Source organism: Folsomia candida, unplaced genomic scaffold, assembly GCF_002217175.1.
Source record: "Folsomia candida strain VU population unplaced genomic scaffold, ASM221717v1 Fcan01_Sc034, whole genome shotgun sequence".
Lineage (NCBI taxonomy): Eukaryota > Metazoa > Arthropoda > Collembola > Entomobryomorpha > Isotomidae > Folsomia > Folsomia candida.
This window is the reverse complement of record NW_019091226.1, coordinates 1,186,588-1,198,802: the sequence shown is the minus strand read 5'-3', so window position 1 is coordinate 1,198,802 and position 12,215 is coordinate 1,186,588. Positions and strand designations below refer to the sequence as shown.

Here is a 12,215-nt window from a genome sequence, read left to right as displayed (position 1 = left end):
CTCTCCAAGGTCGATTTCCACCTCGGCCAAATTTGAAAAATAGTTTTTCTAGATTAGGTTAAGATAAGTACTTAATTTTACAGAATTCGAAACCTTGTACCTGCTGGCAGCTAATGATTCAAGGTGCTCAAATTACACAGAGTTACAAGGTTACCAAGGAATTACTACGAATATTCACTTACATATGTATATGCAGAACCAGGGTTAAAATTTGTAGTTAATTTTCCAATTAAGTTTTCTTGATTACATAGTTACATAATTGGCTAGACATGCCCACATATTATAAAAATTAATTAGGTCACCTCATTTGTAAAGGAGTAAAGGTGAAACGTATGTAAGCATATATGTAGTAGATAAATAAATTAAAATGTTAACCTCAAATATCCCTATATCCCTAAATTATACAACTTGACCCTCTTTAACTCTGTCAGCTGAAATTAAGAAACTATTTTTGTCACATGAACATACTTACGCTAAAGCTCGAGCCAGTCCAAACAGTCAGAATGTCTCTAAATCATGTGATTTCCGCTTTCACCAAGAAATCCGATATTTTTCAACTGTATTCGAAATGTCCCGTTCAGTGGGACATGGCCCAGCAGGGTTTCACATATACAAGTTGGAAAAAGGATAAGCGCGTCCTCCTCTGGCACATTTACTGTTTCGTTACCATCGACACGTGCTACATGGCGGGGGTCATCTATTTTATCGCGAAACTTCTCTGCAAAATTGGTCGTCCAGTCAGTGACTTGACAAAGATTGTTATCTCTCTACTGTCTGGTCTATTCAATTTTTATGGATTCGTTATGCACGTAATGGTTAGTAAACATGGGGTTGGAGGCGCCTATGGGTGGAATGGGTGTCGTAAAGTGGAAGAGCGCATCATGATTTGGAGTTGGGGACATTGCGATATCTATGGTAAGGGGGAGATTGCGATTTGGTAACAAGTACGTTTCTATTTGGAAGATTACATATATGTGTAAAATAATAAGCCCAAATTTTGACAAACTTTTCAAGATTTTGAATTATAGAAAATATTGTAAATTTGAAAACCCTAGTGTCTAAACCAGTATCTTGCAGTGGTTGGTATGTTACCAGCTAAACATGATTCTGTGGTTTCACATTGCCCCAGCTTGACTTTACTTACCCCAAACCGTATAGATGGGCTGTTAAACTTGTTTACTAATACATAAATATTCATTAGATTAAATTCACTGGATTCCAATCCAGCATTTCGTCCCAGAATTCGGATAATACTTAACATCTATAAATGCTAAATTGCTAAATTTTATATGCAGGTCCTTACTCTCAACATACAAAGAGTGGCGATTCCGTTCTCCAAAATATAATTATTTCTTCAGTACTTAAATTATTGGATATCTACCCAATAATCGTTACTGCATCGGTAATAAGTTTACATTTAGACCCCCTATATTTTGCCGTAGTCGATCTATCCGACTTCTTCCAACTATCACATCGAGCTCACTTCACCCTCCATTTTTTGAGATTTTTCATCATCGCGGGAAACACCGTCATGATCTGTTCCACGCTCAAAATGGTCCTCATTTCGTTCATGTCAAGGTTGAAAATCCAGCTAAATATTTTCTCCCTTTTACTAAAACACGCTAAAATTATACTCTCACAAAGAATCCGATTCGTTCCAAGGATCGAATTCCTTGTAAAAATTCATCTTTCCCTCCAAATAGCGGGCCAGCAAGTCGCACCATTTCAAGAATTGGGAACCATCGCGTTGATGTTGGTTGGCCAGCTGATCTTCGTATTTTCAAATTTTGCCACGCTACGATTCTACAATGTCCTACCGTTAGCAGCGTATCAGTTTTACCCATCGGTTTCTATCGTCGTTGGAACTATTGTGAGTCTCACGTTGCCCGTGGCACAAAAATTGGCGGAAGATTCGAAAGAAGTGCTGAGAATTTTGGACGCCTCTGTGGTGGTCGGAGGAAGTAATGGGAGACTTATCGCCTTAAAGAGAAAGATAAGGTCGACACAGCCACACAAGTTAAACGCAGCATTTGGCGGGGTTAAGCTATTTTTAAATCGAGAGACTAAAAGAGAATATTTTCAAACTGGGATTAATAACACGATCAATTTATTGCTTGGAGTGGAAGGGACGGCCGGATGAGTTGAATTTTCAATGACATAATTGTATGAGTGGTCACTGCAGGCCCGTACCGACGATGCTTCTAGGTGGAGCGCTGGCTCCAGGCCGTACGGCCCGATGGGCCGTACCGGCACGCCCTATACACTAGATATAATTGTTCTATCACACGCCTCAAGATAAATGCATATCAAGTGTCGAAAAGTGTACGACGGACGTGTTTCATTTGCGAGGCTGGATGTTTCTAATCAACAATTTAACTATTTTAAACCCGAATCTTCTCTTACGGGGATAGACCTTTACCTCTTGAGAGCGTTTATGCGTCATACAAAATATAGAATTTCAATTTCATACCAAGCTCCACGAACTCATGATCTCATGTACTTAACATTTGATTTCAAGAAAAGAGATAGAATTGAACTCCGTGATCAGAAAATGAGTCTCGAGGGGTTTGAAAGCTGGGCATCCAAATTTGGTTTTTCGGTTTTGTAAGAAAACTAAAAAATTTGTTTCCAATTTAACCGAAAATTAGTTTTATAATTTTCAAAGAACCGGCATTGTGAAAAACCGGTTTCACAATTTTCCTAAAAAACCGGTTTTTAAATACACTCTAAAAACGGTTTGCGGTTTTTAATAAAATCAACCGTTTTTGTAGCTAATGTTGACTATTTCTAGAATTATAATTGTGGTTTAATCCCATATTCCCAAGTTTGTTTTTAACTTTAATTTTGCATTCTTTGATTATTACATATATTTGCAAACTTTTTACAATTTACAATAAAACCGATTTTAAAAATTGGCTTTAAACCGGTTTGTACAAAGAATCCAACACCTGTTTCCTTCGATTTTCCAAAATTCGATTAATCTAAAACCAGTTTCGTAGAAGTTTCCAAAATCTGATTAATTGGAAACCGGTTTTACCACAATTCGAAAATCCTAATAATCGGAAAATCGGTTTTTCAAAAACGTCCGATTTTTGAGGCCCTATTTGTATGTAAGGGTAGCACATGATTTCTGGTTAATTGAACGGAATTTAGTTAGACCTTAAACATATTTAGTGCCCAAGACGATTTTTTTGCATTCTAAAGTTTAGCACAAACCAGGGTAAGGAAAACCCCGGGGTATTTCTTTTGAAAACCCACACGCAGGGGTTTTACCTGCGTTTTGTAGGTAGTATTGCTGAAATTTACTAGCCCAAAACCCACCAAAACCTCAAAAACACGGGGTAGCATACCCTGGCAAAAACTGGGAAAAGACAATGCTTTACAGTTGCTTTGAAGAGGATCTCCAGTTGGGTACACATTGTAGTAAAATTCCGAAGTCCTGTGAAGGAGTAATTTAATATGTAGAAATCAAAGAATCTGCAGCTTCGCATCAAAATTCCATCCTTGTTGCTGAGCTTTAATTCCTTGCTTCTAGCAAAGAAAATTGTCGTATTATGGAAAACGTTTTAATTCTGAAGGGATACTGGTCGCCCTGAAAAATGGTAGCCATGATGCAAGAGGAAAATAATTGTTGTTTCTCGAAGGACACTGGTTTTCGCCGTTCTCTCTCCACGACGAATGTAAAATCTTTTGCGATTTTGAGGGATTCCCCAGTGGCGCAATTAGCATATAGGCAAGAACTAGGGGCCCGGCGACATCAGGGGCCCCCACGTCTGCTAACCATACACTATTGACAAATTTAAAAATTTTTATTAATTAAAGAAAATCCTGATCGACGAATTTAATTGGTCTTAAACTTATTCATTGTAAGTTTTATTTTTTCAAAATTAGTATGTGTATGTTTGAAGTTTAAAATCAAATGATTATCAAATACCTACAAACATAAGTACGCAGATTTTTGACAAATTTTATGTTTAAAAAATATTTGAAATATAATTTTAAAACGTTTAATCAGCTTCTGTAGCCCAAATCTGCATATTTCGTTTCGAATTTTGGAATGTAAAAAAATTATCTTAAATGCTAAAATGCAAAAAACACATAAACACACAAAACTTTTTTTGGTCATTTGCCTAGGGGCCCCCAAAATATAGTTGCGCCACTGGGATTCCCTTGTGCAATTGAGTGTTAGATTTGAACACTTTCTTTGTAAAAACTTTGACGTACCTATATCTGATGCAATGTCGAACTCTGCATCTTTTTTCGTCTTTTATTTGAATCACTGAATTATTCCTCCCGCACCACCACCATAATATCTGTACTTATATGGTCCCAGAATTAATGCATCTTATTGTAGTTAGTCATAAATACTTCTGCAAACGTTAAGGGATGGGATAGATAGGATGTAAACTGTTGAAACATGCTATGTAGTTTATTTGTAGTTTAATGTTAAGCTAGAGCTACCTTCTTTAGTCTTAATCAGTGTTACCTTATCTCATGGTCATATAAATCAGTATAATAAATATTATTATTATTATTAGCTCACCCTGCGTAGCATGAGAGCTATTGAATTCCTCTTGTCCGTCTGTCTGTTGACGAGTTTTTTGCATCAATTGATGCTAATTAATAAGCCCCAAGACCATTTTAACCCTAATTTGTAGCACAATTGGTATCCAAAAATCGTTAACGCAAAATGGTGCGAAATAATTGGAGGAATCGATGTATTCTACACCAATGATTAGGATTAACTGATAGTTCTAATTAGCCTAAGCAGACATAACTTAACCTTGAAATCGTGTCAAAATTTAGTCCCAATTTTTTCCATTTCGGCTGCACCATTGGTGCAAAATTATATAAAAATTATACATCTATTTTATCCGCTTATTTTGCACCTTTGATGCAAAATTATGTCCAACTAATTATAACAGGGTGAGCTACTTCTAACGTTACTACGGTTTATTATTATTAAACTATGGATCTCTCTGGATACCGTTTCATGAGGTTTCAATACTGATTCTATGGGACCCCGACAGTGGAATTTTCACCAAAAATTCTTACTCCATGAGCTGTGTTACAAATTATAACTACGATCATTGATAAAGAAATTAAAATGAGCCGAATATTTTTTCATGTAAACTTTACCCCGCAATTTGGAAGACATAGTGACCTAGATGTCGCTTAATTTTACGACCCACTTTTAAGCAAGATACATACATACAATGTCTTAATGACTGGATATTTTACACCAGTTTTGAAAAGGCCGGACTCAATATGTGCTCCAGGCCGTCCCAATCCAAGGAACGCCTCTGGGTCACTGCACTCTGCACCATGGAAACCGTCCAACTATGTTGAATACCAATAAGCTATTTTACCGTGTAGATTTATAACAGCTTAAAATAAGTTAAACTGCTAGTATGTACATATGTGTAGGGACAAAGTTTTACATCATGACGTGTAACGAATAGTACTTTCTGCACGTTGAACCAAATAAATTGATGACTTAATGTAAGTGAGTAGTTTTACAATACTCTTCGCCTGACGGATTTTTTTCATGACATCGACTTTGTTTAACCTTTGAAGCAGCTATACTTTACATCCTTCGACTGCGGGTGCTTTTTTAGGCCGCTTACGAAGTTAGGTTTGAGAGATGCATTTAATAATACTTTCTTCATTTATGCACCTTTTTATAAAATTACATTCAACCTGGATACTAAATATCAGTCGATTTTCAGTCGTCGAGTCGTATTTGCATTATTTACATTTACTGTTACTTGAAAAGTAAAATTATTAACCGAACCGTTGCTTGTATTATTTTCAGTATGGTATAAGCATTTAAATTTTGAAAATTTTCGGAAAAATGCCAAGTCATTCTTTAAGTCCGTAATTAATTTTATTAACTCACATAATCCTAGCCAGTAATAAAGTAATCGTATTATTGGTCACCCTGGCCACAAAGTTTGCAAAGTACACCCTTTGAATCCCTTCCCTAATCGTGTTCACAGTAGTAACGAATTCCAAATTGATAAAATTCGGTAATAAACTTCCCACAACGCGTCTCCTGTACTTGTTCCTGCCATGATTTCGTCCCATTTCGCGAATAAAGCGTTTCGACAATGTCGCCCCCATCGCAACCATTCCAATAGCGAACCACTCCATCAACGCAGAGATCAGTATCATTGCGACACATAAGATAACAATGTAGGGCGACGTCTCGCCCGTCAAGAAAATATGGGTCATTAGGAAGTACAACGCCAGAGTTGTCCAGAGCACGGCGCAGACGTGGTGAACTCTGGGGACGACGATGTCACTGGCAAGCTCACCCATAACCAGGGTCATGACCTTGAGCGTTCTGTAAATTTTTACCCCTTTCGCAAACGATAAGCAGAATTTGACCGAGCTTGACGTCGGAACGAGGAAAAGTGTCCACAAATAGAGGGATACGATTCCATACAAGAATATCAAAATGACGGGGCGAATAGTGGATGCCAGCATGATCGACGTTACCCAGACGAGGAAACCAAGCAATATTTTTGCCAGGGGCGAATTTCTAGGGGACAATGTTTCGCTGAATTCAAGCATGGCGTAGATGGGGTTGTGCGAATATGCGAGACTCACGCAAAACAAGGGGACTATGTAGTCAATCGTGGAGAAGAAGATGATGCCCATGACCGAAATGCGATGCGTCGTCGTGGTATAAATTACAGCTCGGCGTGCAGTGAAGTTTCCGGGAGGTATCGTATCTAAGAAATTAAAATTTCTTGAAGTTAATACCGGTAATCGTTAATATATGTACATCAACTTGCGGGCTTTTTCTTAGGTGAAGCTATGGTGATCTACTGACTAAAAAACACCTAAGTATGCATTTACTACAACTTTCAAAAGTGACAAAACCACATTACTTTACCATTTCTTAACCGATTTTTATGGAATAAGTGCCGAGAGTTAATTATGATGGTCTACTTTTGGATTCCAACTTGGCACGGTTGTAACCCTACCCGTTCCTGAGATATTCTCAAAAAACACCCTCCAAAAAGTGATATTGCTTCCTATGAAAAATTTGAAAGGCTAAATCAAAAATGTACTGTGAAAAAAAGTTTATAAATATTTTTAGCCTTCAATACATAAACCTTGAGATAATCAAAATCGGATAAGAAATGACCACGATATTCAGGAATGAAGGTACCACTGCTCACGTGGTGGTAATGCTATGGTTTGTTGCTAATTGCAAGTATTTTAGTCGCAGTTACCCAAGCCGCCCGTTTTAGGGATCTATCTTTACATACATAGATTAGGTTTTTACCCACCTTGTAATTTCTTCTTAAAATTTAGCAGGGAATAATAAACAGCGAGAAACTGTTGAGGACCAGATGTCCGCATGAAATACCAAACGATTGGCAAGATAACTAAGGCGTAACAAATTTGCATAGAAGTGAACCAGATTTCTGTCAAATTTTCTGTTACGTCCGCTTTATCAATTTCATCATTTAGAGCCGCCCTTAGTTGCATAAACCTTGCAATCAAGAAAGATGAGGAGGCAAAATATCCCAAAAGTTTTGAAACTTCCGTAATGCCAGCCGTTTCTGAGGGGTGTGGCGCGTCGCTTCTTTTCATCCCAGGAAATAAAGTACCCTGTATGCACGGAGTTGCGATGTGTGGCTAAAATACCGCGACGAAGATGATCAAACGCTTCAACACGCCACATTATTTCTCCAGTTTAATAAGTCAAGCAAAATTTCTAGTTGTAAAGTTTTTAGTTAAAATGAATGCGGGTATTTTTTCCCGAAAAAATGTTGCATTTCCATGTTGAAATTTTATTTTAGAGGTAGATCGTATCGTCGTCAGCTTGTTAGTTATGGAAGAAATATGTGAACTCAAATACCGAAGTAGTTTGTTTAATTTTCTTCGTATACAAAAATGGAAGTTTTATTTTCGAAGCTATCGAAGAAAATGAGGAGAACTGCAATGTAAATTTCTTATGAGGAGACGAATGAATATTTGATTTGACGAGTTCAATTATTGCTTTGATGAATTTTATTACTGTGATAAATTAGACCTTTGGTTCATTTTATATATAGATTACTTTGATAAGGATTTTGCCAATATTTACTACTTACATACTTCGAAATTCATGGAATAATCTTGAATTTGGCGTATGTGCATATGTATGCATTGTCTTTTCAAATTTAAAATAGGTATGTAGTAGTTTCTAAATTAAATTATGTGCTTTTAATGACGCAGACATATTAAATTTATAGAAATAAGTAAAGGTGATTTAGCTTAATCAATTTAGGATCATTTGAAATAATTGTTTCCATCGATGTGGATGCGAATCGGCAGGGTATTCCGACCTGGGTTTTAATGGGTTGGGTTTTATTGGGTTTTAATGGGTTTTAATGGGTTGTAAATGAGTAAAACCCACTGGGTTTTACCATGTTAAGTGGGTTTTATTTGGGTTTTAATGGGTTTTATTGGGTTTTAATCGAGTTTTACCTTAAAACTATATTCTAAAAGTTAAATACATCTCCTATACGTTAAAAGACGTTATCTCAATTCATTCTAAAGCAGTTTATTTCATTACTATCATAATATATGAAAATTCGGAACAAAGCAACAATTGACTCCATTCTTTAGCATCACAGATTTCAAGTGTTGTAAAACAAAAATAATTTCCGAATAGATACAAATTCCGAATAATTTTTGTTAAATTATTACTTAAAACTATTAAAACCCAATAAAACCCATTTAAACCCAATAAAACCCAATAAAACCCATTAAAACCCAAATAAAACCCAATTAACATGGTAAAACCCATTAAAACCCATGGGTTTTATAATTTTTGATTAAAACCCTGGGTTTTTTCGAACCCTGCGAATCGGTAATACTTTGGAAGAATGCAATTATGATTTTAGGGTAATATATAGTCAAAAATCTAGTTTAAAGCCATAATTTTTTAAAGACTTATACATACGAGAATAACCTCCAAGCTGTTCATGTCACCCAATGAATATGCAGAGTTTTGGACTGAATTTCTCAATCAGACTTGCAACAATGTTTGAAATGCGATTTGTGGCTAAAATATGTCGTTATTATTTGTTTATTATGTATTCCAAAATAATTTTTAAACAATTTATTCAACCACTTTAAATATACCGAACAATGTACATTCATATTTATAAAGTTTCGGATAAATTAAAATGAGACCATCTACATACATACATCATCCCAAGAAAATAAAACTCGGCCAAAGACGCAACATTATTGTTGCTACATTCATACACCTCATTCAGTAAAATGGTCTAATAATACCACTTTTATAATATGTCAACAAAGCGGAGAAAAATTTTGTAGCATTCACCAATTCTGTAAATTGCCAGTGAAGTTTTGTAATTTCGCACATTCGGGTTCGTAAATTATTAGGATCAATTTGAAGTACGTCTTGGTGCGATGCGCCTCTCGGGTAACGGCAACCACACCGGCAAAACGTGATGTCCAGCCCTTTCCCTAGTTTTACTTGAAAAACCGTGTAAGTCTCGTCCATCTTGGTTAGTAGACTTGAAATACATGCAAAACACCAAAAGATCGCTGTTAGGTTAAAATGTTCGACACTGTAAAACATGTTCGCTGGTCGACGTTGTTAGAACATTATTAAAGAAAAAAAAATGTTTCAAAAATGTTAAAATGTTGCAGTTTTAAATCGACAGGACTCAGAATTACTGCTTTTCAGCCAAGTGTACTTCTCAAAAAGTCACATCGTGTGCACATTTTTGGCACGCCAATCATTACAAATTTAGAAAACTGTATCGTGTGAACATTACAAATACGATGTGCTCGCTGCTCAAAAAATTACTGCATGCGATTATTATCCTGCTGGCAGAATTTCTTGCACGAGTGCAGGAAATGCAAGATATATGTACACGTGCACTTATGCAGGTAAGTGCTATCTTTGTATTTAGCGGGAAATTTATGGCACATTACATAACTAACAATGGAGTTCTCCCAGCGTATGGTCTACGATTTTATGTCAATTGATCAGAAATTTACTTTATGTATGTATATGTACATAAAGTAAATACTTATGTACGTGCGAAATTAGCACAAGGCGCTATATAGGTACATACATATCTCCCGATACTACCGTTTAGAAGATATATATTTGCATCTGAAGAGAAAAAAACCGCACAGTAAATTTAATTTATTTCATACAAAATTTGCAGAACGCAATAAATTTAGAAGGAGTACATACAATTTTGTCAACTTTATGATGCATTTTTCCTCTGCGGTTGCAATTTTGTCGCCTTGTGTGTTAATTAAATTTGTGATCGATCGATATTAGTTTGGTCAAAATCTGAGTGAATACCTTTAGGGAGCTCCATGGTATGATGTGTGTGGTATAAAGAGTATTAAGCCGATGAGTGGACCATGTACATATACATACTGTATTTGTTGCATTTTTGTCATTTCGCATTTCTTACAGAAATTATGAACTGATTATACATACATATGTATACATATTATACACTATAATCAGGTATACCTGAATAAGTAGATAATTACGTACGCATGTATTTGTATATAAGGTAGTCCCGTAGTAGTTTTATACTTAAATAAAACATTGCAACACCAAGTAAACTACTGGAATATTTTTTATTACTTACCTTATTGAACGGTCGTGAACCCATCGAATTTCAACGACTTTAAACTTTACTAAATTTCTGTCGTGCAGAGTAAATATATGCTCGAATATTCCGCCATAACTGTCTTCCCGTATGTCGTTTTCATGTGCGTGGAAATTTGTGACTTCCATGTCCAGGTCGTTATTTGTGATTAAGGTGATCTTGAGGGGAACAGGAGGCGAATTCGCCCACTTGTCCCTAATTAATCCTAACATCATTAGAAGACCGTTTTGCTGAAAGTAATTAGTAAAGGTGGTTAAGTATTTCTTATCTAAATAAATACGTACGTATACTTATAGACAACTGTATTTATATGTCGCGTCTTAATCAGTTATTTTTTAAGAAACGAGATTATTTGAGAAGTGACTTGGAAACCTGACCATGAGAATATTAAAAGAAATTTTTGAAAATGTATGCGTCCCCTTGCTTTACTTAAATGTGTAAATTAAAGGTTTGTAAATTTTTCGAGTCTGCTTAAAGAGCATGCTCCGTATCTGCATACCGTAAATACTCTATTTATAGCCGGCTCTAATCCTAAGGGCAGGACATGCTACAATTACAAACCTGGCATAATTGGAGACCAGGGTATTTATTTCCTGGTTATGCATAAATTGAAGCACCTACATAAGAACAGTCATTAAACTACTTAATTCGATAATCAGAGATGAGCTTATTAAAATTTTCAACCTTGGACTCAAGACCCGGCTATAAATACAGTACTTACGGTATGTACATATGCACACTCTAAACAAAAATAAGTAAAATTTAAACAACTTTGGACAAATTTTATCTTTTGGTTTTTTTTTTACTCAACCTTAAGTAAATATTCCTTATTTTTGTTTAGAGTGCAGGATGGAGTAATGCGAATACAGATATGTAAGTACTACGTTATCGTGATTATTTTTTAAATCTACGTATGTATGTACATATGTGTGTATCATTTTTACATACATATATATTTATAGGTATCTGTAGGATGCACGTTGCATCCTACTTAGGGCCATCCTTTATAAATAATTTACACTTTATGTACATACATATTTAGATATGTGTCTACATATTTATGATCACAACATTGACTTACTTCCATACCTGTACTTACGTAGATACATATGAATACTATGAATTTTTATTACGGATACTTATTTTTACCTGGATAGCCGTCTTAATGTATGGATCAACAATGATAACTTCCGAAACTAGGGAACCGAAACAGTCGCCAAACAAATCATTTAATCCTTGAAATTGGCGATTTCCTTCTAACATGATCGCCTCCACAAGTTGGGCTCGATCACAACGGAACATATTGTGGTCAGTTTCCAGTTGAAGCTATGACTTATGATCGCTAAAGGTTACACTTATTTTTTGGTTAAGTATTTAGTTACGTTCCTGTCACAATGTAATATGTATATGGAATACGATTAAAGTGTCTTAGAATTTATAGTTATACATTTTAAATTTTACAGTATTTAAAGTTTTAAACTGAGTGAGCTGTGCACATTAATCAGCCAAATAATCTTATCAGCAGAGGGCGGCTATGTATGT

At 35.6% G+C, this 12,215-nt stretch overlaps 1 protein-coding gene across 1 annotated transcript; it reads right to left on the bottom strand.

Moving 5' to 3' along the window:
* Positions 1-9,109: 9,109 nt before the first annotated feature.
* LOC118439392 lies at positions 9,110-12,172 on the bottom strand. Its single transcript, XM_035860650.1, has 3 exons — positions 11,823-12,172; positions 10,653-10,903; positions 9,110-9,548 (listed from the first exon to the last, which is right to left on the bottom strand). Exons 1-3 carry the CDS (start codon positions 11,973-11,975, stop codon positions 9,281-9,283), a joined length of 672 nt encoding a protein of 223 aa, XP_035716543.1. The 5' UTR covers positions 11,976-12,172; the 3' UTR covers positions 9,110-9,280.
* Between the last annotated feature and the right edge of the window lie 43 nt (positions 12,173-12,215).

Coding starts and splice junctions, on each gene's coding strand:
- LOC118439392 (XM_035860650.1), bottom strand. CDS start 11,975: ATGTTCCGTTGTGATCGAGCCCAACTTGTGGAGGCGATCATGTTAGAA. Junction 10,904..11,822: donor ACATTAAGACGGCTATCCAG/GTAAAAATAAGT, acceptor AATTACTTTCAG/CAAAACGGTCTTCTAATGAT. Junction 9,549..10,652: donor GTTCACGACCGTTCAATAAG/GTAAGTAATAAA, acceptor ATGTATTTCAAG/TCTACTAACCAAGATGGACG.